At 42.5% G+C, this 25,126-nt stretch overlaps 1 protein-coding gene and 1 pseudogene across 1 annotated transcript in view; both read left to right on the top strand.

Annotated features, from left to right (window-relative positions):
• Window positions 1-5,496: 5,496 nt before the first annotated feature.
• Window positions 5,497-25,126, top strand: part of LOC129637736 (cytochrome P450 3A24-like) — a 47,145-nt gene continuing 27,515 nt past the window's right edge. The window contains exons 1-6 of the mRNA XM_055561998.1: window positions 5,497-5,567; window positions 9,772-9,865; window positions 11,735-11,787; window positions 16,350-16,449; window positions 20,021-20,134; window positions 20,378-20,466. Coding sequence (XP_055417973.1) covers window positions 5,497-5,567; window positions 9,772-9,865; window positions 11,735-11,787; window positions 16,350-16,449; window positions 20,021-20,134; window positions 20,378-20,466 — 521 coding nt within the window. The remainder of the gene's footprint in view (window positions 5,568-9,771; window positions 9,866-11,734; window positions 11,788-16,349; window positions 16,450-20,020; window positions 20,135-20,377; window positions 20,467-25,126) is intronic.
• Window positions 21,637-23,490, top strand: LOC129637741 (rab proteins geranylgeranyltransferase component A 1-like; annotated as a pseudogene).

Here is a 25,126-nt window from a genome sequence, read left to right as displayed (position 1 = left end):
CTCTTTCACTGCTTGGTTTCATTCATCTTTCATTTCCTGCTTTCTTGGAAACCCAGATGATTCTGATTGTGACATGTCAGGACTATTTGCAGCATCCTTTATCTGCTGACACCATGAGTTCATGAATACATAAAATTTAGTCTGGTGCTCTATTCTTTGTGGCCACTAACAGCTTTAGCACTTACTACAAGAATAGTAGCATGATGGATAGTGTGGAAGGAGATATTTATCCCATAAGAGGTTGACACAACCTACCAGGTTATTTCAGGAGGCCTCTTGGAATCCAGGCAAGCATGTCTCTGGCACAATTTAGAATTATGAAATCTAGCTCCATGCCCTGCATTCTTGGTTTAATGTTTGGGCAAGATTCTTCCCCACCCTGAGCTTCTGTTTTTACATTTGTAAAGTGGGAATCAAACAACCCCAGCACTGCTTATCTCAGAGTTTTAGGGAAATCAGTTCAGAGAGACATGAAAGAATTTTCTTGGCCTCCCTGGTGGCTCAGACCATAAAGAGTCTGCTTGCAGTACGGGAGACCAGGGTTTAATTCCTGGTTTGGGAGGATCCCCTGGAGAAGGACATGGCACCCACTCCAGTATTCTTGCCTGGAAAATCCCATGGATGGAGGAGCCTGGCAGGCTACAGTCCATGGGGTCTCAAAGACTTGGACACAACAGAGTGACTTCACTTTTCTTTTCCTGAAAGAACTTTCTAAGGTGTACTGTGCAGTAGAGATGTTAGTGATTCATTTATCAAGAAAGAGAAACTCAGGAATGGAGTCGAAAGTGAGCAGCCATGGGGTCCTTCTCATCCATTTGCTGTGAAGTCCAGGAAAGTGCTTCTGCTTAAGCGCACAAGTGTGTGTGTGTTTCTTCATGGTGGGATGTGTGTGGGTCAGAAAGAACATCTCCGTACCTCACCCCATCCCCTACTGACTGGCTTTCTAGGGGCCCTCACCTTGTCTCTGTGTTGGGGCAGTGCTCTGGTCACAGACCCGTGATCTGTGAAATTGGAATCTAACACACACATCATTCCAGAGCAACACGGCCTCCCCATACTGTAAGCAATTCTCTCAGCCAGTGGACAGGCTTCCTAGAACAGGAGTCACCTCTAAAAGGAGAGAAATATCAGACTGACGGGGCCTCTTGCATCACCGAGTCCCTGACACCCTGCTCACCTCCCCTGATATCTGAGCCTAATGCCCAATTCCATGAGTGTTCTTTGATTTCCATCTCTGACTGATTGCTACAGTCTGAAAAGATAAGCCGTGTATCGTTGATGAGAACACTGTGTTTTCAAAACATGTATAATTAGTTTACTTTGGCTGTACTATAACTATTTCTCTCTATCTTCAACCTGAGTAATATCAGGATCTTAGTCACATCTGCACATGAAGCACTTGGAATAGAGCTTTGACCATGCTGAGGTCATCAATACACAAATGACCAGGTGAGAGACGTGAGGTGTGGGGTGCTCTTCAGGCACACACGTCTTCCTTCACGGTCTTTGTATGTGAGATTTTTCAAGTCAGGTGTGTCTGGCTGTGGAATGAAGGGTACAAAGATCATGCCTTTTGTTATTTCTCCTTGCAGAGCAGGCCATTTGCCTTTGCTAGGATGTGGCTCTGGAGAAGGAAATGGCAACCCACTCCAGTGTTCTTGCCTGGAGAATCCCAGGGACGGGGGAGCCTGGTGGGCTGCCGTCTATGGGGTCACACAGAGTCGGACATGACTGAAGCGACTTAGCAGCAGCAGCAGCAGCAGGATGTGGCTCTGGCTACACAATTTTCCCAGGACATGGCTAGACTATTGACACTAGACAGATTCCAGCTATCTGGACCGGGCCCTGAGGTGAATTGGGAAGGTGATGGCGTGTAAGGCTTAGTGAGAAAACCACCATAATGGCATGTTTTGGAGGAAGGTGAAAGTATGTAGTTTTCACAAGGATTTTGTTTCCAAGAAGAATAAGAAAGGCTGTGGGTTTAGCTGAGTAAATTAAGTTGTCAGTAGTTATCAGATGACACTGTAATCTCTTCATGGGGATGTATTTTGTATTCCTCTCAGTGGAGAATAGAGACAGGTGGGTCCTCATGACAAGCACCTGTCCTTGTTCCTGCTGAGGTGACATGAAGTCCGGGTTCTGCAGACCCAGGGGGGAGCCCCTGGGCAGGGGTAGACATGGAGACAGAGCCAGAATTGTGACCAATGTGCTGCTTCAGCCTTGGGTCTCACTCTTTCACACAGTGACTCTCATCATGAACCGGCAAATGTTGAATATCGGCATTTCAGAGCAGAAGACTTGCCATCTTTCTTCATATTATTTATAACATGTTTTGATCAATAGCTGTTGGGAAGCCACTTGCAGTCACTAAGGCTCACTTTCTGTATCTGTAAGTGGAGGATTGTAGCATGACCCTCTTTAAAACTATGCCATGTGTGTGTGTGCTTAATCATTCAATCATGTCCCACTCTTTGCAACACCATGGTAGTAGTCCATCAGGCTCCTCTGGCCATGGGATTCTCCAGGCAGGAATGCTGGAGTGGGTAGCCATTCCCTTCTCCAGGGGACCTTCCTGACCCAGGGATTGAGCCTGGGTCTCCTGCATTGCAGGCAGATTGTTTACAGTTGAGCCACCAGGGAAGCCCCAACGGTACCCAGGGAAGGTACCAAAAGGGGGCAGAAATGTATCAAACTTCCTTGGACTTTCTGATTTTCCCTGGGGATCATCGTCCAGCTTCCCAGGTCTGTGCTTTGTTGGTACTCAAGCTTCTGTCCACTTCTCTCCTTTGCTGCCTCTCTCTAGGCTCCATGTCCCCAAGGATTCCAGAGGTATGCCCCATGCTGAGCTTGGTTGTGTGTCTCACTCCCTCCACTGGAGGTTGCCCCCCAGGGAGGGGACTGAATGGCTTCTAGCCCACAGTCCAGCACAATACCAGTGCCTGAATTAACTCACTTGGACTGAAGCAGTGGACAGATAAATGTGTTCAGACAATACAATTCTCATTGGATGTGGATTTTAACAGAGGCCTCCTGGAAGAAGTGAACCCTAAGATGACAAACTCTGATGGTAGAAATTACATGCTCCATGAGAAGCTCCCAAGGAAATAAAAGATTGCAGGAGAGATAGTTCAGACTTGCTGCATTTTACTAATGAGACTTCCACCCACTCTGGCCAGTATGGGACAGACAGGGAACTCTCAGGCCACAGTGAGGGCCATGTCTGTGTGTTTCTTCACGGTGAGATGTGTGTTCAGAAAGAACATCCCCCTACCTCACCCTAGAGATTGCAAGAGATGAGTAGCACTTTCTGCAAAGGAGTGAAAGTGAGAAAGGATAAAGGGAGAAGGAAGTGCACAAACACATGTCTTGTGTTTCTATTAAGTTTTAAGAACCTTTGAGGCTTTGTTTTTCACGTAATCCATGGTTATTCAGGTCTCGCAGACACAGGACATGGTTTAAAGGATTGATAATGAGCCAGTGTAATTTCCTGGTGCTCAGCCCTCATCCTACTCCCATCAGGAATTCAGCAAGGGTAGAGGGAGGCCTGGGCTTCCCAGGTGGCCCTAGTAGTTAAGAACTTGTCTGTCATTGCAGGAGACATAAGAGACACTGGTTCGATCCCTGCATTGGGAAAATTCCCTGGGGGAGGGCATGGCAACCCACTCCAGTATCTTTGCCTGGAGAATCCCATGGGCAGAGGAGCTGGAAGGCTACAGCCCATGGGTCACAGAGGCAGATATGATTGAAGTGATTCAAGTGCACGGGGGGTGACCTACCAGCAGGTGATACCAACTGCTACTCTAGGCCTCCTCAGTATCAGCTCCCTGTTACCCAATAAAAATTCCCTGTCTGTGCATGCTAAGTTCCCTCAGTAGTGTCCAGCTCTTTGTGATGCTGTGGACTGTAGCCCTCCAGGTTCCTCTGGCATGGATTTCTCCAGGCAAGAATACTGGAGTTGGTTGCCATTACCACCTGCAGGGGATCTCCCCATTCTAGGGATTGAACCTGTATCTCTTAGGTATTCTACATTGGCAAGTGGGGTTTTTTTTTTCTTTTATCACTAGTGCCACTGGGGAAGCCCCCAAATTCTCTATGTGTCCAGAAGTGGAAACCCATCTGCTCTGACTGATCAACACCCCATGTACCCTAGAGATAACATCCCCTCATGTGATCTTTTTGGAGTCCTGTTGCTGTACATGCCACATCACTGGTGGCTAAGCACGTTGGGGTCCTCTTGGCCATCAGGCTACTTTTTTCTCTCTCTTTACACCCTTTGATCTTGGATTGCAGCCTTTCCAGAGAGAGGGGACCATTCTTTGATCTAGAATCTGACTTGCAGGATACTCTGAGGGTGGGACAGGAATGAGCCTGAATTGATACCATTGGGGCAGCCATCACCCTCTCCTCCATGTCCTGCCTCTCCTTCTGGGGCCCTCTTGTCAACAGGATCCTGGTGGATCCTCCTGAAAATACAGAGACAGTGACCAAGGCCCAGCCAGGCCCTCCTGGTGTGTCAACAATTCAGGAAGATGGCATGGTCACCAAAGAGCCACAGGGAGAGGGCACACAGGTGCCCAGTGGTCTTACCTCTACCAATTCAGTCCATCTACCTTTTGGGATGCGCACTCTGCAGAAAGCAGTCTGCTAGTACCTGGTACATGACTGTGGCTAGTATCCAGCATGTGCCCAAGCTCTTGATCCACTGAGGGGACTAGGTATGGAAACTGACTGTGGTGTGGGAGATAGTAGAATTGTGTGCAGGGGACAGTTCCCCAGAGGAGGAAATTGTTATATCTGCTGGAGGAGCTTGGTTTGGGAAATTTCTAACACAGATGTTCTGTCTGAGCTTTATTTGGAAGAGTAATTAAGAGCCTACAAGGGACACAGGAGCATTTCTAGGCAGAAAAAATAATTGAATGAGTAACCATCAGCACAGCTATCTTGTTTGACCCTGTGGAGGAGGAGATGGCACCTGACTCCAGTATTCTTGCCTGGAAATCCCATGGACAGAGGAGCGTGTTGGGCTGCTTCCATGGGGTCACAAAGAGTGGGACATGACTTAGCAACTAAACCACCACCACCATCTTGTTTGAAGGATTTCAAGCATTTTGGACTGCAGGCAACAACAGACATGGGGCAGTTTAGAAGAAAATTAAAGCCAGTGGCTTTATTTGAGTTTCTACAACCTTTGGGCTTACTGATAACATTGAGTTGTTTATTGATTTCCTACAGAATATGAAGTCAAGGGAGGTCAAACTGAAGTGTGTGTGATGCTCGGCCAACTACCAAGGCAGAGAGGGCTCCTGCAGATGGAGACCAGGTGGCCCTTCTGTTGGCTGCAGCTCCAGCCCCACCTCCTTTCTAAGCACATAAATCTCCCAACCACACTGAATCTCCACCTGAAGTGAACAGAAGCTTCACACTGAGAGGCAGGCAGAGAACACCACACACAGCTGAAAGGAAACTCAGAGGAGGGAATCGCCAAGAAAAGTGGCCATGGAGCTAATCCCAAGCTTTTCCGTGGAAACCTGGGTTCTCCTGGCTATCAGCCTGGTGCTCCTCTATCTGTGAGTAACTGTTAGGCTCATCTCTGTAACCTGGATCTTGGGGTGCTAAGCAGAAAAGGGGGTTCCCTTAGTGTTTTAAAGTTCAAAGTAAATGGAGGGGAAGTTGCTCAAGCATCATGTGCTATGGGCACCAAATGGGTTATTATCGATCTTACCCACATCTGTTGAAGGAGTTAACTTCACTCCTGAGTTGCTGTTAGCATAGTTAGGAGGGTTTGTGACATTCTTTGCTCCTGAGAATGACTCTCTGATTGACTACCAGTTTGCATGGACCTAGAGTAGTCAACCAGAGTCCATCAAGGGCAAATTAAAAACAACTGGCCTGTGTACAGTATAGTCCTCACTGATTCCCATGGCTGGGAATCCTGGAGGCAAGCAGTAACCTGGGTTTTTGCTTCATTCTCTTTGACTTCTGGATTCTGTACCTGCTGCAAGAATCATGAGGAATGTTTGGCCCCTTTGTCACTCAGGAGTTCCTGCTCCGGACCCTCTTTCCAGGTGTCATTTACACAAGGCACCAGCTACACCCTGTTTGTTTGGAGGCCTGAGACCAAGCACCCTTTTTTTCATGCCCATCCCTCCCCCTTTTCTGCACCCCTCCTCAGGGCATCCATTCCTAAGACTCTATTCCCCCACCCTGTACTCTGCAGAAATTATCTAGTTCCAAATGAGAAATCTTAATATTTGAGGAGACTTTGTAGAAACTTTAAAATTATATTCATTTTTTCACCTTTTCTTTCAATCTCTGGATGAGTTAGAATCAGTGTACAAATTTATTTTCCCTGTGATTTGAAATCTACTAAATCTACAGGAGGCACAAGCCCCAGAGTCCAGTTTGGATTTTAAGTGATTTTTCCCTAATAAGTATGGCACAGGAGGTTGAAGTAAGCCAGAAAGAAAAACACCAATACAGTATACTAACGCATATATATGGAATTTAGAAAGATGATAACAATAACCCTGTATACGAGACAGCAAAAAAGACACTGATGTATAGAACAGTCTTTTAGACTCTGTGGGAGAGGGAGAGGGTGGGATGATTTGGGAGAATGGCATTGAAACATGTATAATATGAAACGAGTCTCCAGTCCAGGTTTGATGCACGATACTGGATGGTTGGGGCTAGTGCACTGGGACGACCCAGAGGGATGGTATGGGGAGGGAGGAGGGAGGAGGGTTCAGGATGGGGAACACGTGTATACCTGTGGTGGATTCATGTTGATATACGACAAAACCAATACAATATTTTAAAGTTAAAAAATAAAATAATAATTAAAAAAAAACTATCTAGCATAAAAATTCCTTTCAGTGTTGAGATTCTGTTATCATGCATTAGGTTGGGACAGGAGTTACTTCCAATGAGTGATTAGAGATACCCCTACAAATCACATTTGGGTTCTGTCAATTTCATTTTCACTAAGTGTAGGAAATCATGATGACATGTATGTGGGTAATATTAACCTCATTTTAATTACTTGAAAGAAATATTAGGAAATTAAGGTATTGCAGCAACATATTTTCTGTCTGATATTATAAAATTATGTGGTACAGTTTAATTTCATTCTATTTAGGACTAGATTTAAAAAATTGATATGAGTTTTTCCAGCATGTGGTTTTTCCCTGAAGGATAAAAGAGGACTGCTGTCCAGCACCTAGAAAGGTATGTAAATAAATTCACCCTCTAGAATAATGCCTGGAATATGAATCTAGTGTAGTAAAATATTCCTGTGATATATCTTTTTAAATATGCATGTCCAGCAAGCTATTTTAATCTTCAGGGCAGATGAGTATACATGTCTGGGAGCCAGTGATGATATGAGAGGCATCCAGAAAGAGATTGGGATGGAGGAGAGAATATTCCTCTTTCCTCAGAGCAGATCCCCCAGAGTTATTCCTCAGACCTGGTCCCACAGGAGGTCAACAGGGTTGGCATCTCGTGTGCTGGAAGCCTGGGGACAAGACACGATCTCAGTCACACTGTGTGTGGCCCGTCTGACAGTGGGGCTGGTGCTAGCTAGTGTCCCACCAGGCAAACATCCCTGTAGCCTGAGAAGGTGCTGGTGCAGCCAGGAATCAGCCGCTGCAGGCAATGCTCTTGTTAGGCCGACAGGATGTAAAGACTATAAAAATGTTGGCTTTATCTTTAGCCCCTTCCTTTTTACCCAAAATAGCATTACTGCACGAACCAAAAAGTGAAGAGCTAGAAAGAAGCCAAATAATTCACTCAGTCCACCTGCTGCCTTGGTGGAACCATGTGAGTTTAGACACTAGACCAGAGCTCTCTGTGGGACCTGTGTTGCCAACATGGTTACTCCATTGCTTGGCATCACTTTTGAGTAGCACACTGAAGGTTCAGAAGCAGAAATTGACTTTCCCTGTTTGTGAAGAGAAACAGGAAAGGAAGACAAACAAAAGGGGAAGCATCGGGGGTGGGAATAGCCCAGGCCACCCCTTTTGTGGCAGTTGGTGCCCACACCTCCACCACTTGCTCTGGAGGAGAGAGAGACATAGCCAGCTGTGCTTGGCCAAGGTACCTCTGTGTGCGTCCAGCATAGGTCCGTCTGTGAAATTTTTTGGGTTTCTCTTATCACATATTGTAAGATTGTTGGATTTGTACAGAAATTTGAACCTGTGCTACCTTAAAGGCTCCCTTCCAAAAAGGAGAGACAAGATCTTAATTTAATATTCTGAAGTTTTTTATGGTCACTCATTTTTTGTCACACAAAGTGTCTTTTGCTCTACATGGGAAGGTAACTGAAGACTGGGAACCCCGATATCTCTTTGTTGAAAGTGCCTGTAGGGCATTATGAACCATTTACACACAGCATGCTCAACCATACCTTACTAATTTAACTCTACAGAGTTAGCCTTGGAGGACTAGCAAGTTCACATTTAAACCATTGATGGCGGTCTCTTCCTTCAGCCTCGCTTTTCCTGCACTCTGTCGTTTCTCAGCAACACCAGAATGAGCAGGCTTGCAAAGATCTAGAACCTGGAGTTGTGGGCTTGCACACGTGATACATGAAGGATACGCTGCAGGCAGGCCTGCCATAGGGAGCACCAGCTTGATTGGTTTTTAAGATAGTTGAAGTGCAGAGGCTTTGTGATTGAGCATCTTTAGAAAAATGAATGTAAATCAGGCACTGGGCTTAGCACGTAGTTGGTGGACCTGATGCCATGAGGTTGGGAATGGTCTGGAGATGGGTCCTTTAGTCATTGATTCATTTATACATTATACATTATACATTTATACATTTATTTCAGGGAACAAAAGAGTCAATCACTACAACTTATTTGTAGTTCAAATCAATCAAATTGCCTGAACACAGAGCCATGGGTGTAGCTGAAAGGTGCTCAATTTCTATGATGGCAATGGAAGCCTTGAATCAGTTTTCATTCTACAGATAAGAACACTCTGCTTGCTTTAAGTCCTGCTCCTGAAGACAGAATTAAGAAGAATCAGATCTTAAAATGAGGTCAGATCATGGAGGGAGCTCTGATGCATTGGCCACTTGATGAGAAGAACTTACTCAATGGAAAAGAACCTGACGCTCAAAAAGATTGGCACAGAGGATGAGATGGTTGGATAGAATCACAGACTCAATGAACATGGGTTTGAGCAAACTCTAGGAGATACTGAAGGACAGTGAAGCCTGGCATGTTGCAGTCCATAGGGTCACAATGAGTCGGAAATGACTGAGTGACTAAACAACAAAACATCAGAGGAAAGGAAAAGGATAAGAACAAGGCCAAGGTAGAGTCTAGTAACTCTGTCATTGGGTGGACGCAGATAACCAAAATCTCATGTTTGAGACAGGAAAAGTTTCCCCTTTGTATCTAGAATGAGAATCTCTAAACCACTTTAGTGGAACCACTAAGTAAGAATCCACTTACTAAATACATATGAATGGTTTTTTTTGGAGGAATTATAGCATAAACCTCTCAGGAGCTCTGAAATTATAAACATTTATCAAGCATCCACTCTAGGATTGGGACATCAAGATTTCAGGTGCTATTTATGGTCTCACTGTGGAGGAGGGAAAGAACATGATCAATGAAAGTAATTACTGCTTTTGGAATTGCTGGTATTTATCACCTACGTGTTGCTTCTATAGGCTGATGGTTCCAGTTCTGAATCAGTGACTAGCCAGCTCCAGCACTTATTCCACAATCCCTGACCTGGATTTTCTCTTTCACTTTATAGATATGGAACTTATTCACATGGACTGTTTAAGAAGCTGGGGGTTCCTGGCCCAAGACCTCTGCCTCTTTTTGGAAACATTCTATCCTACCTAAAGGTGCATATTGCTTGATGTCCCTTTTTTGCTTCCTATGGTTGCAAATCCCAGCTGGCTTCCATAGTAAAATTCTCCTCCTCAGTAGGCAGTTGTCAGTTTTGGTATTTCCCAGAAATCGCATCATAGGCCCCACCCACACATGCCTTCTATACCCCAGGCCTCTATTGTCAGCTGTTAAGAGCCTCAGGTTTGCCGCCTCAGACAGTCGAGCTCTCTTGGCTGAGTCAGCACAGGACTTGAAGTTCCGTCTTGTAAGCTTTGTGAAGAGGATCTTCTCTCTGCCAGGTGCAGATTCCCAGCAAGGCACAGTCCTACTAATTGTCAGGAGAAAAGCATGAAGGGATGCCTGGTCGTGGCTCATTAAGCAGTGTACGGTAAAGTTAGACAAGTCCTGTTGGTAGCATAAGCTCTGGGTACCCTTTTTTCTCCTTTCTCCTGAAATGCTTGGATGCTTCAGTTCTAATGTATCAGGTAATTTGTACATACTTGGATTCTCTCAGGAACTGCTAATGCCTGCGGGGTTTTTCGTTGTGGTTTTTTTTTTTTTTTTTTTTTTTTTCCATTTTCTGCTCTACCTCTTGCTACACATGACATCTTTGGGGATATAAAAAATGGACCAAAAACTTTCTGCTTTTTCTGTGCCTTCAAAGCAGGCAACTCATGGATGAGTTTGAGCAGGGAATGAGTGTAACTGAGGCAAGGTTGTCTATTTATCAGATATTTAACCACTAAATAAGTTGTGAAGTTTTTACAAAATAAGGCAGAATCACATATACAAAAATCACTAGAAAGGATATGATTTGACAAAATTATTAGAAGTTTAATTTAACTGAAAGGAATGTACCAGGTGGCAGATGGACTGTGAATTCTGATATTCATTCAGCTCTGATGCCTCCCCAGGGCTCTGCCCCTGAACTGAAGGTCGTGAGCTGCATTCTGACGTGCAGGGGCAGAGCCCTGTGTGGGGGCTGCTCTCTGGCTCAGATTTCCTGTCCTGCAGACATGAGGCTTGTTTCTCAGATCCTGATTCTCCCAACTGAGGTCTTCACTGTCTCATTACTGCCTCAGAGTTTCCTGAACATTTTTCCATCTGAAGAAGCAGTAATTTCCTCTCCACATTTCCCAGGTGAACTCCATAGTAGATGCACCCCAACTCACATTTCTGGGACCTTCATTTACTTGGTAAAGCATTAAATATCATGATAGAAACTTAGGGATAGAAACTTCTTAAGTTATCGAAGTAAAAACTCAGGCCAGGTGTTTAAAATGCACTGTTCTTTGTATATTTGTGGCATCACCCCATCTTTTCTGTGTTGAGCTGGAAAACTAGAAGGCGAGTCCACTTTGTCATTCATTCAATCACTCATTCACTTTCTCATGGAACACATACCCCTTAGACGTCTTTAAATCTGCGAGATTAGAAGACATTACTGGTGCTTTAGCTTCCTTATTCTGCTGAAATTCTAGGAAGAGCTCATGAGAGAAATGAAAAGGCTGTTAAACTAGGAGATGAAAGTGTGTGTAGGAAACCCTTACTTCCCTCATTTCCAGTTTTGTCACATGTCCATGGTGGATTAGAGATTAAGAGATTTTAGACAACACATGCACAAGCAAAAAGCCTTCTGAAGACGAGGAGTAATTAGTATTCACTGACAGGGGTAAGTGTTTAGTGTCTATAATATTCAAAGAAAATTCAAGAGTGATTTTAAATTGTCAGTTACAAATATCTCCTCTATTTTCTCTCCTTTCCCTTAAGACATTTGTGAATAAGAACTTCCCTCCAACTGCCAGTGAAAAATAGTAGTTTTGTGAATTAGAGATAGGGTTCAATACAGGATATTAATAATGTAATATTGTTTTTCCTTATAGGGTGTTTGTGAGTTTGATGAAGAATGTTTTAAAAAGTATGGGAAAATGTGGGGGTGAGTATTCTGAAAACTCCCATTGGACACACTTGTTATAATAATCCTGCCCTCCCCCTGGTGGTGTGGAGGGCACTGTCAGTCCAGAGCTTCTTGGAATGAAGTCATTTGCTGTAAAGCTTCCGAGAAGGCAATGGCACCCCACTCCAGTACTCTTGCCTGGAAAACCCCATGGATGGAGGAGCCTGGTAGGCTGCAGTCTATGGGGTTGCGAAGAGTCGGACACAACTGAGCGACTTCACTTTCACTTTTCACTTTCATGCACTGGAGAAGGAAATGGCAACCCACTCCAGTGTTCTTGCCTGGAGAATCCCAGGGACCAGGGAGCCTGGTGGGCTGCCGTCTATGGGGTCGCACAGAGTCAGACACAACTGAAGCGACTTAGCAGTTTGGAAAAATAGATGAGGGTTATAGGTTAACATAATGGGAAATCATATCTGCTCAGCTTTTTATTTTCTCTGCATAGATGGAGTTTGTTTGTTTGTTTTTTAATTGTTTCGGGTAAGATTTTCCAATAGAATTATATTCAATGATTGTTTTATCCACTGTTTTTCTCTGATTTTGAGGAGATGTAGGGTATATATATCTAACCCAGAGTCTGTCAGGTGGGCTTTAGGAGCTGTTGGAGGTTTTGTGAGAGCAGAGGGAGAGGTGTCTTGTGGTGCTTCTTTGCCAACAGCAAGTGGCAGAGGCTCTACCTATCCAGACCTCTTCATCTTCTCTCATGAGGCCCTCAGAAACCATGGGAACCTGTGAGTTGCCATGGCCCCAATGTCAACCTGGTTGAGTGGAAAGAATACATAGCACTGGGACACTACTGGCCCAGCTCCAACTGCCCCTCCAACGTTTAGTACCTGTGAGCTCTGGCTGGAGTCCCTTTTTCATAGTGGATCCCAGTTCTCTTTTTAGAAAATGGTTCTCATGCTTGGATGTATGAGGAGCACCTGGGAAAACCTGTTATAAATATAGAGTTTGACCCCACTCATCAGTACACAGAATCACTATGATCTGAGGTGAGTTCAAATATCTGAATTGTGACTGTAAGTGAGAGAAATTATTAAGACGGGAGTGACATCATGAATATAAAGGGTCACCTGAAACCACTATCTCTTCTCCACCCAAGTGTTGTTGCAAAACCGTGATGGGAAGAAGAGAATCGTCCAAGTAATATGGTCAGTCAGGTGGAAGAGCAGATTAAGTGCCTCCTCAATCCCTCCTGTCACTGCTTCAGCACTAAATGCTCTTGACACCCACTTACACCCTCTGAGTTTTATAACAGCCTTTGGAAATGGGCAGAAGTAAGTGCAGTGTTTCTCCGCAATTTTTATGTGTGATCACAAGATGATTTGAAATTCTTCTGTGGAATTAAAGGAGGAATAGGGAACATGTAGAAGTGAAGTGAAGTGAAGTCGCTCAGTAGTGTCCGACTCTTTGTGACCCCATAGACTGTGGCCTACAAGGCTCCTCTCTCCATGGACTTTTCCAGGCAAGAGTACAGGAGTGGGTTGCCATTTCCTTCTCCAGGGGATCTTCCTGACCCAGGGACCTGGGTCTCCAGTATTGCAGGCAGACGCTTTACCATCTGAGCCACCAGGGAAGCCCCAAACTTAGTCCTAACTGTCAGGCGAGTGTACGCTCCTCGGTTCTGTCTCGTCCACAACAAAGATTTGGAGCGACGGACATTAAAGCCCTCGGCGCGTCACAGCTCTCGGGTCTTGGACAAACTGTGTTATAGCTCTTAAACAAATCAGTGTTACGGCTCTATTTTATTTAGAAGATAGCAGGAGAATCCATCCTCGAAGTGTGAGGGCATGCCAACCCAAAGACGCAAAGAGAAGAGAGTGGAGGAGCGCGCCAGCGAGCGAGAGATAGAGAGAGAGAGAGCGCGGGCGCTTTGGCTCCTCTTTTTATGTTTCTTCCTCCCCCTGGGCCTGCCCTATGCAAACTGGGCTTAGCCAGGAGTACTGTTTGTTCTACTTCAGGGCTTTACCCCGGTCCTCGGACCTTCCTTTGTTCTATTTTCACGGGCTTTTCCCTTCCTTGTCTTTTAGCCACCGCCATTTTGGGCTCTTTTTCCCTATTCTAACTACCTAGCATAACCATATACAAAACTTTTCCTCAGGGTTGACTTTTCACAAACCTTATCCCTTTCTGTACCCATTACTGTCATCGTCCATCTAAAAAGCCACCTGTAAGTTAGGCTTACTTCCTTTTCCCTTCACAAAATGCAATTTCATTCCTCATACCCTTTTTACTGAAAACACAATTCCTACTTCCCGTAAGCAACCAAAAACTGACTTTTATATTAGCATTTTATAGATTGGTGAGCATAAATACCAGTCATAATTTCTAAAACCTTTGTTTTCTTAGAGAGAACATTTTAGGATGGCACCAAACATCATTTATTTTTAATCCTAAATCTCTTTAATTTAATTAAGGGAACATGTAGAAAATCTTCCAATTAGTTCTAGCCATTGCAAGTGATTGATAATGAAACCAAAATATCAGAAGACAGTAAATAACTCAGAGTAAACGTCATTCCAGTGGCCCATTCCCATGAAGGGACATCCTGACAGTCAGGAGATGAGGTCAAACAGTGACGTGTCACATCTGAGGAGTCAGCTTTGTGTGATAGGTGGGTCAAACGTGGGCCTGCCAAGCTGGTGATGGATGTCACCTACATGGAGCCTGAGGCCCATGGGACCCATGTAATGAAAAGAAAATATTTAAAAGATGAGTTATACATGCTTTTCTGATTTTTTTTCATTCTCTTTTTTCTTTTGTTCAAATTATCCTGAACTTGATGCTACCAAGGAGATCTCACTATTTAAATTTTTTCCTTAAAAAATATAAACTAATAAGCAAATTTTAGAAAATAGGACAAAAGAGAAAATCTTTCATAATCCCACTGTCAGTTGTGGAGCATTCCAAATCTTCTTCCATTTGCAGATATATTGTTACATATTTATGATAGATGTGTCTACAGTTTTCATCTAATATTATATGCATTTTCATGCTTTGGGTATATCTCCAAAAATGACTGAGTAGATGGTCTTCCCTTAATTATTTTTTAATTTTCAGATAATTTGCTTTCTTCAGTTTTTTTACTAACCTAACTTCTTTCTTGATAATGAAATACATTGCCGCTGCTGCTAAGTCACTCCAGTCATGTCTGACTCTGTGTGACCCCATAGATGGCAGCCCATCAGGCTCCGCCGTCCCTGGGATTCTCCAGGCAAGAACACTGGAGTGGGTTGCCATTTCCTTCTCCAATGCATGAAAGTGAAAAGTGAAAGTGAAGTCGCTCAGTCATGTCTGACTCTTAGCGATCCCATGGACTGCAACCCACCAGGCTCCTCCGTCCATGGGATTTTCCAGGCAAGAGTACTGGAGTGGCATTATCAGAGAAATGCAAATCAAAACCACTATGAGGTACCATTTCACACCAGTCAGAATGGCTGCGATCCAAAAGTCTACAAGTAATAAATGCTGGAGAGGGTGTGGAGAAAAGGGAACCCTCTTACACTGTTGGTGGGAATGCAAACTAGTACAGCCACTATGGAGAACAGTGTGGAGATTCCTTAAAAAACTGGAAATAGACCTGCCTTATGATCCAGCAATCCCACTGCTGGGCATACACACTGAGGAAACCAGAAGGGAAAGAGACACATGTACCCCAATGTTCATCGCAGCACTGTTTATAATAGGCAGGACATGGAAGCAACCTAGATGTCCATCAGCAGATGAATGGATAAGAAAGCTGTGATACATACACACAATGGAGTATTACTCAGCCATTAAAAAGAATACATTTGAATCAGTTCTAATGAGGTGGATGAAACTGGAGCCTATTATACAGAGTGAAGTAAGCCAGAAAGAAAAACACCAATACAGTTTACTAACGCATATATATGGAATTTAGAAAGATGGTAACAATAACCCTGTGTACGAGACAGCAAAAGAGACACTGATGTATAGAACAGTCTTATGGACTCTGTGGGAGAGGGAGAGGGTGGGGAGATTTGGGAGAATGGCATTGAAACATGTAAAATATCATGTATGAAACGAGTTGCCAGTCCAGGTTCGATGCACGATTCTGGATGCTTGGGGCTGGTGCACTGGGACGACCCAGAGGGATGGAATGGGGAGGGAGGAGGGAGGAGGGTTCAGGATGGGGAATACATGTATACCTGTGGTGGATTCATTTTGATATTTGGCAAAACTAATACAATTATGTAAAGTTTAAAAATAAAATTAAATTAAAAAAAATAAAAATTAACAATAAATTCTTAATCTTTAAAATTAAAAAAAAAAAGAGTACTGGAGTGGGGTGCCATTGCCTTCTCCAATGAAATACATTAAACCTATAAAAATTATGGAAAATGATATAGGAAATACCCATATACCCATGACCTAGAATTAGCAGTGTTTTCATGGTATTTTTAATGATGACCTTAGAAGGATGGATTATGTAATGTTAAGAGAAGCATCTGGACTTCCAGGTATGGCTGCAGCTGCAGAAAATGGCTCCGTAAGTCTAATCAGCTCTGTTTCCCCCACAGGATTTTTGAAGGTAAACAGCCTCTGTTGGTTATCACAGATCCAGACGTGATCAAAACAGTGCTAGTGAAAGAATGTTATTCTGTCTTCACAAACCGGAGGGTAGGCATCCATTTTTTAAATTTGCAATTTGTTTATTAGATATGCAGCTTGAAATATATTATAAATTCACAGGATGTTGTTAAAAGAGAAAAACACAGAGAGACTGGATGTCATGTACATTTCGTCCTGATTCCTCCAATGGCAATACATTGATTAATTAGACTACAATTTCAAAGCAGAAAACTGACATTCATACTATCCACAGAGCATATTGTGATTTCTTCAGTTTCATGCTCACTCATTTTGTATGTTTTGCTCTGTGAAAATGAGTCCTAGATGCAGATTTTGTAGCTACCACGACAATCAATGTACAGAACTATTCCATCTCTACAAGGCTCCTTCTTACTATTTTTTTATATTTGTGGCAAGTAGCTTGTTTTTTCCTCTTATGAGAATCTTTAGCATAGCAAATACTGCTCTTTAAATTTTGATGAGTGATTTATCAGTTTTCCCCTTTATGGACTTTGCCTTTGTTGTCAAGTCCAAAATATCTTAGGCATTGCAGATTTTCTCCTATTTTGTCCCTAAACATTAAATCATTTTATGTTTTACCTTTAAGTCTATAATCCATTTTGTGTTTCTGTGTAACATGTGAGGTTAAGTTTGCTTTTTTTTGCATCTAAATGTCTGATTTGCTCCAGCACTGTTTATGGAAAGACTATCTATTAAAAGTAATTTATTTATTTTATTTTTTGCTCCCCTGGGTCTTCACTGCTGTGCTCGGGCTTGAGCCTGGCAGTGGGCAGGCATGTGGCTGCAGAGGTTAGCTGTGGGCAGGTGTCAGTGCAGTTGAGTGACAGTAGTAAGGACTGGCTTTAGGCATCTGAGCATCTGCAGGGCCCTCCGATGGTGTTTTGCACATGTGCATTGAAAAAGATTGGCTGCTGGTGTGGATCCTGGGTCTTATAGCATCAGCGGTGGCACTAACTGGGCACCTCCAGTGCGGTTGGAGGCAGTAGGGTAGGACTCATGCAACTGCCTTAACACCATGAATGTTGAATTAAAGGTGGCTGATTGATCAGTTGATTGGGAGAAAGGCTACACGCACTGGTCAGTTTCAGTGGGGTCAGAAGCTGCACATGGCTCTTCCTTTCCCTTTCCTGCCCCTTCCCTCGCCTCTCCTTCCCCTGCCTGCCATCTCTTCCCTTTCCTGCCCCTTCCTTCCCCTCTCCTTCCCCTGCCTGCTGTCTCTTCCTGGACATTCCAGTCCTAAACCCGAAGGTGGGCCACAGAAGGTGGGCAGCCTCACACGTCAGGGTGGGGCCAGAGAAGGAGGACAGTGGCTCCAAGTCAGAGACGGAGTAGGGAGGGGAGGGTGTCCACAGGGATGGCAGCCGGGCACTGGTAAAGTGAAAGTGAAAGTAGCTCAGTCATGTCTGACTCTCTGAAACCCCATGGACTATAGAGTCCATAGAATTCTTCAGGCCAGAGTACTGGACTGGGTAGCTTTTCCCTTCTCCAGGAGATCTTCCCAATCCATGGATTGAACCCAGGTCTCCTGCATTGCAGGCAGATTCTTTACCAGCTGAGCCACAAGAGAAGCTCAAGAATCCTGGAGTGGGTAGCCTTTCCCTTCTCCAGGGGATCTTCCTGACCCAGAAATTGAACCAAGGTCTACTGCATTGCAGGCAGATTCTTTACCAACTGAGCTATCAGGGAAGCCCCTTTCCCTTTCACTGGTAAGGGAAACCAAAATATTCATTTGTGGTGGTGACTCGTAGGGTGAGAGGGCATCATGAGTGGAAAGGGATGCATTGTGGATTGGGTCCATAAAGGAGGATTGATCAAGTAATAATATAGAAAGGATGATGGAAGCCGGCATTCTCACTGTTGGAGAAGAAGTCACAGGTTCAGAGACTGAGAAAGTAGACTAAATCCTGTGGAGTCACCAGCTAAATTATCAGTGTAAATCCACACTTTTGTATGTAGATAGATGATATAGGCAGATGACAGATAAATACAGACAAAGACAGATAGGTGTGTGTGTATGTTTGTGTAGCTACAAAAGCACATTATACCTACTGCTTTCCACTGATGTAGTGTAGAGCAGCTGTAGGGGTCTGGGAGGGGGTTTTGCACATGCCCAGCCAAAAAGATCGGGGCTGGCAGCCAGTGTGAATCCTGGGTCTCAGGGCATCACTGGTTGGAGCAGCTCTTTTGGGGGTTGAGGGGGAAGATAGGACTTAGGACATTGGAGTCTGCTAATGTAGGACCCTGGGGAGTGATCAGCACCAAAATTTTCAGAGGTTGTTCAATGACTATGCTGGCACTTGGTTTCATCATAGCAAAGTTTCTGGGGTTTTCTGCAGAGGAGGATACAGAGAACCATAGTCACTCCTGCTGCGTGGTTGACACCGGTAGTCCCTGCCCTTCTTCTTTGTTCCTAGTTGTCTCTAGATGTCTCGGCTCTGCTCTTCTCTGGGAAGGGTGAGAGCAAAGCAGGTCATTTGTGCAATGTTCTGAAAGGCTGGAGAAACTGGTCACTGATCCTGTTGTCTCTTTTAGTCATTTTTTTTCTTTTTTCCAGCAAGGGAAAATGTCTCAAGCTGGGGGATTTCCTCTTGCTGCTGAGAGGTGCTGGCCTAGGGGAAGGGATGATGCAAACAATATGTAACTCTTCTCCTGACTCTTTTTGTGAGCTGTTTTCAAGTGTGCTCTGTTGCATTGCTGACCTTTTTAAACCTATTTTCATTTACTGTGAGCTGTCTAATTGTGAGACAACAAAATCTGGAGTCTCCTACTCTGGTGACGAGTCTCCTGTCTTGGAGATGTCACTTTGGTATTTCATCATAAAGTGATATTAGCTGTAGGTCTTTTTGTAGATGCTCTCTATCAAGTTGAGGAAATTTTTTGTCTTCCTATTTTGTGAGTTTTATCATGAATGAGTGTTGGGGCAATCTATTTTAAAATGAAATATAAATTTGAAAGATTGAAGGGATTTTCAAACAGGCTGGCTTCATACGCCTGTCCCAAGCTGAGAAATAGAGTTGTCTTCTTCCCCCTTCTATTCCTGGGGGAAAATGTAGGGGAAAATGTTTTCCATGTCATTGCACAATTATTTTCAGAATTTGAAGTAGTTTCATAAACTTTTGTGTAATTAGTACTACTTAAAAAGCCCCACCAATTCAGCACATTCCTTTTTCCAGTTGATCAGGCTGTAAGTATATGTAAAGACAGAAGTAATCTGAGGCAAAATGCAGCCTGTCAAGGCTATCTGGCTGGCTGTCACCAATCCCTTTCTTCTCTGCATAGCCCAAGAAGATGAACGAGATCTTATTTCCTTCTATCCCTCTGGATGAACCCTTTCTGTACTACATGGGTCATTTGCGTTTAAAAGGAGATTGGAATATGAAGGCTGGAAACCACATCAAGTGGCTGAATGTCTCTTCCACATTCACAGAACCTAGATATTCAGGATAAATGTTTATTGTTCATCTAGCATAGGGCCTGGTACTATGTAGATAGTCACTAAAGATTTGTTGAATACATTGTTCCCAAATTATTAACAAATTTTCCACAACTGTTGAGACTTCCAAAACTTAGGTAGGGTTAAATTTGCTTTCAACTCTAGGTTTTTGGTCCAATGGGAATTATGAAAAATGCTGTTTCTGTGGCTGAGGATGAACAATGGAAGAGAATACGGACATTGCTCTCTCCAACCTTCACCAGTGGGAAGCTCAAGGAGGTAAAAGAAGAGGGTTTTCCATGAGCAACTTCAAGAATAAGGTAGAAAATAAATTCTTATCCCTGTACAAGGAGTGGTGTGCCAAATTTTGAGTTTCCTAAAATGGTTTTTATCTTCACATCCTAGAAGAGACCTCGTCAGATTCATAATAAAATGTCACTTAAATCTCCATGCCCTTGAAAAGTTCTTCTAAACCTTGAGTCTCCACATTTAACTTCCAGTGCTGTTGTGTTTTGTGTCTAGATGTTCCCTATCATTAGGCAGTATGGAGATGTGTTGGTGAGGAACCTGAGGAAGGAGGCAGAGAAAGGCACGTCCGTCGACATAAAAGAGTAAGTAGGGGTGAACCTGCTGGTGCTCTGAGCTCCACTGAGACCCTTGTGTTTCGTGCCTTGGAGCCAAATTCCTACTGTTGAGTTACTCTAGTGACCAGACAGAAGTAGGTGTATGGTGTTACAACTCCGACTGGCCGGCCACGTAAGAATGAATGTTGGCTCATCAAAATATCAGAAGGTATCTTCTGTGTACATGAGCCAGGGTTACCTTATCTGCTTAAGTGTCACCTTGGGTATTCTGGGAGACAAAAATACACAGTTTGGTCTCGAGTCAGGAAGCATGATGCCTCCATCTCTGTTGGTTTTCTCAAGATTGCTTTGGCTATTTATGGTCCTGTATGGTTCCATATAAACTTGAGGATAATTTGTTCTAGTTCTGTGTAAAGTAACACAGGTATTTTGATAGGGATCATGCTAGATCTATAGATTGCTTTGGGTAATATGGACATTTAGGCAATATTAATTGTTCCTATCCATGTACATGTAATATCTTTCCGTTTTGTGTATCACCTTCAGTTTCCTTCATTGTTTTATAGTTTTCATAGTATAGGTCTTTCACCTCCCTGGTTAAGTTTATTCCTCGGTGTCTTATTCTTTTTAATGTGATTTTAAACAGGATTGTTTTATTATTTTCCCTTTCTGATTGTTCTTTATTACTGTATAGAAAAGAACCCAGATTTCTACAAATTAATCATGTACCTGCCACTTTACTGAATTTATTTATTGTAGATTTTTGGTGGAACTTCAGGGTTGCCTATATAAAATATTGTTTCATCTGCAAATAGTAATAGTTTTACATGTTCCCTTCCAATTAGGATGCCCTTTATTTCTTTTTCTTGTCTGATTCCTGTGGCTAGGACTTCCCATAGCATATTGAATAGAAGGGGAAAGAGTGGGCATCCTTGTCTTGTTCCTGATTTTAGAGAGTACTGGCACAAAAGAGACATATATCAATTGAATAAAATTGATAGGCCCAAAATAAACTCATATACTTAGAGTCAATTAATCTATGATAAAGAAAGCAAGACTATACAATGGAGAAAAGACAGTCTCTTCAATAAGTATACTGGGAAAACTGGACAACTACATGTAAAAGAATGAAAATAGAACATTTTCTCATACTCTATAGAAAAACTAACTCAAAATAGATTAAAGATCTAGGATATGGTTGATGCCGATTGCTGAGGTTTGCCTGAATCCATCATTGCAGCTGCATGTTCAAGAAGTGGCCAGAGGGTTCTGCATGTTGATTCAAGAAGCTACTATGGAGGAAACTGGGCCAGTTTTAGCTTTTCAGGTCTGTTGTCCTGGCTAAAGGAACACCAGGAAAACAGTGATATTGTGAATGAATGTCCAGCATGGCAAGAGAAGATCCATGAAAATGAAGAAGCTATTGCTCTTAGCAGGACAGACAAAACCATTCAACATGTGGAAGTGTTTTGTTATGCATGCCTATGAGGAAATTACATTTTCTGAATATTTAAAAACTCAAAAATTAACCCCCAACCTCCAATATTTTGTTCTGCAGTCAATGGCAATGACATCAGAGACAGGCAGCAGTACCATAGATGGTCTCAAAGCTACTAAGAACTTTCTTCACTCTCTTGGGTGATATGGCAACACTCCATTTTTGTTTCCTTTATATGGTCAGGGAGAACTCCCTCAGTGTTTCTGTAGAATGTGTGCAGTGTTTGGTGGAATCTATTGTCTTCGCCATTCAGTACAGTGCCTTGTTGTGGATAAAGAATCTGGAAAATGTAAAGCAATCATAGATCAGTATGGTCAGAGAATAATCTCTAAGCATTTCCTTGTGGAAGACAGTTATTTGTCTAAGAACACATGTTCACATGTGCAATACAGGCAGATCTCCAGGGCAGTCTTGATTACAGATAGATCTGTTCTCAAAACAGATTCAGATCAACAGATTTCCATTTTAACAGTGCCAGCAGAGGAACCAGGAACTTTTGCTGTTCGAGTCATTGAGTTATGTTCATCAACAATGACATGCATGAAAGGCTCATATTTGGTTCATTTGACTTGTACATCTTCTAAAACAGCAAGAGAAGATTTAGAACCAGTTGTGCAGAAATTGTTTACTCCATATACCAAAACAGAGATAGAAAATGAAGAAATTGAAAAGCCAAGACTTCTATGGGGTCTTTACTTCAATATGAGAGATTCTTCAGATGTCAACAGGAACTCTTATAATGATTTACCATCAAACGTTTATGTCTGCTCTGGCCCAGACTGTGCTTTAGGAAATGATAATGCAGTCAAACAGGCTGAAGCACTTTTCCAACAAATCTGCCCCAACGAAGACTTCTGTCCTCCCCCACCGAATCCTGAAGACATTATCCTTGATGGAGACGGCTTACAACCAGAGGCTTCAGAATCCAGTGCCTTACCAGAGGCCAGCTCAGAGACTCCCAAAGAAAGCTCAAATCTGAGAAACCCAGAGGAGCCCTCTAAATAATGAGTATACATCAAACTGGATACCACACTGTGGAAAATCCTCCTAGCCTGCGAGTCTTCTTGATGGAAGAACTGTTTGAAAAATGTTACAAAACAGCAGCCAGTTAACATGCGGAATTACCAATAAAAACAGTAAAAGATATCCAAAAGGGGATTTTCCTTAAAGAGGACATTCTAAGACCACAAAACACTTTGTAAAGCACATTGACTTGCCTGCTTTAAGATACCAAACCTGTGGAATTAGCAGATAAAAATTATAAAGTGGATTGATTCCCAAAAATACAGCTATGTTTATGAAAGTGATCCTATGCATTATTAATAATTCTGTGGTATTAGGACAGTTTTGCCTGCCACTTTGCTTGAAAGCCACATATTTGGAATTGGCTCACAAATTTCCTTTGATTATTTGAGTTATATTTTCTTTATGGGTGTGAGCATCGTGACACAAATGATGAAAGTATATGCAGATATAGTTGAAAAAAATTAAAGTGTTGTAATCCAAGCAGGAGCCTATGTTTGAAATAGAGGTTTGTTTTGTTCTCTATCTTGAGGAGAATTGAAGATACTATATTAAAGTAGACACTTTTACAAACAAGTCACGAGTCCCTTAGTGTTTTGTTTTGTTTTTTTTTTTAATGTTAATAGTATTTGTATTTGAGTCCTGAACATTCTACGAAGCTCAGTACTAGAGAAATGAAAGGAAAGATTTGAATAGGCTCCTTTGGTATTTGGAAATTCTTTCTAGTTGAGTACCTGGAGCACTAACCTGATTGTCTATGGACCTAATTTCATCCTAGCTATGCTGATATTAGGCAAATATGATGATGATATTTGCAAATTGCCTAATATGATGATATTAGGCAAATTGTTTACTTTCTGCACCTCAGTTTCTCCACATGACTACTGTATAAGAATTATTTTGAAGATATATGCAGTGCTATCCTTAGAATGATTTTTCTGGAATAAAAATTTTTTCAGAATTAAAAAAAAAATAGATTAAAGATCTAAATGTAAGTCTGGAAACCATAAAAACATAGAAGAAATAATAGGCAGAATGCTCTTTGACATAAATCATAACAATATGTTTTTGGATTTAACTCTTAAGGCAAAGAAAACAAGAGCAAAAGTAAACAAATGACCTAATTTTTTACTTTTATCTAATTGAACTAAAAAGTCTTTTACACGGTGAAGTAAAATATTGATAAGATGAAAAGACAACCTAATAAATGGATGGGAGAAATAATTTGCAAATGATGTGATGATAAGAGATTAGTATCCAAAATATGTAAATGTCTCATACAACTCAATATCTAAATAACAAACAACCCAGTGAAAAATGGGCAGAAGATCTTAATAGACATTTTTTCAAGGGAAGATATACAGTTGAAAAGATGTTGAACTTTGCAAATCATCAGAGAAATGCATATCAAAATCACAAAATCAGCCAACACCTGTAAGTTTGGGTGAGGATGTGGAGAAAAGGCAACCCTGGTACAAGGTTGGTGGACTGTAAATTGATGCAGACACTGTGGGAAACCATATGGAGGTTTCTCCAAAAGCTTAAAGAGAACTATTGTCTGTGTTCCATCATGTCCCACTCTCTGTGACCCCACAGACTGTAGCCCCCAGACTCCTCTGTCCATGGGATTTCCTAGGCAAGAATACTGGATTGGGTAGCCATTCCCTTCTGCAGGGGATCTTCCTGACCCAGTGATCGAACCCAAATCTCCTGCCTTGCAGGCAGTTTCTTTACCACTGAGCCACCCAGGAAGCTAAGAACTGTCATATGATCCAGCAATTCCACCCTGAGTATACATCCAGTGAAAATGAATACACTAATTTGAAAAGGTACATGCACCCCAGTGTTTATATCAGCTTTATTTACAAACCCAAGATATGGAAGCAGCATAAGTATCTGTCAGTAGATGAATGCTTAAAGAAGATGTGGCACATGTGTGTACACACGCACCCCCACAAGAAATACTACTGAACCATAAAAAAGAATGACACTGTGCCATTTACAACATGTATGGACCTAGAGGGTATCATGCTTAGTGAAATAAGTTAGAGAATGACAAATGTTGCGTATTATCATTTGTACGTGGAATCTAAAAATAAAATGAATAAATATCAATATAACAAAACAGAAACAGACTCACAGTGTAGAAAACAAAGTGGTGGTTAC

The sequence above is a fragment of the Bubalus kerabau genome, chromosome 23 (genome assembly GCF_029407905.1).
Source record: "Bubalus kerabau isolate K-KA32 ecotype Philippines breed swamp buffalo chromosome 23, PCC_UOA_SB_1v2, whole genome shotgun sequence".
In the NCBI taxonomy this organism is placed as follows: Eukaryota; Metazoa; Chordata; class Mammalia; order Artiodactyla; family Bovidae; genus Bubalus; species Bubalus kerabau.
This window is presented reverse-complemented; position numbering and strand designations above follow the sequence as displayed.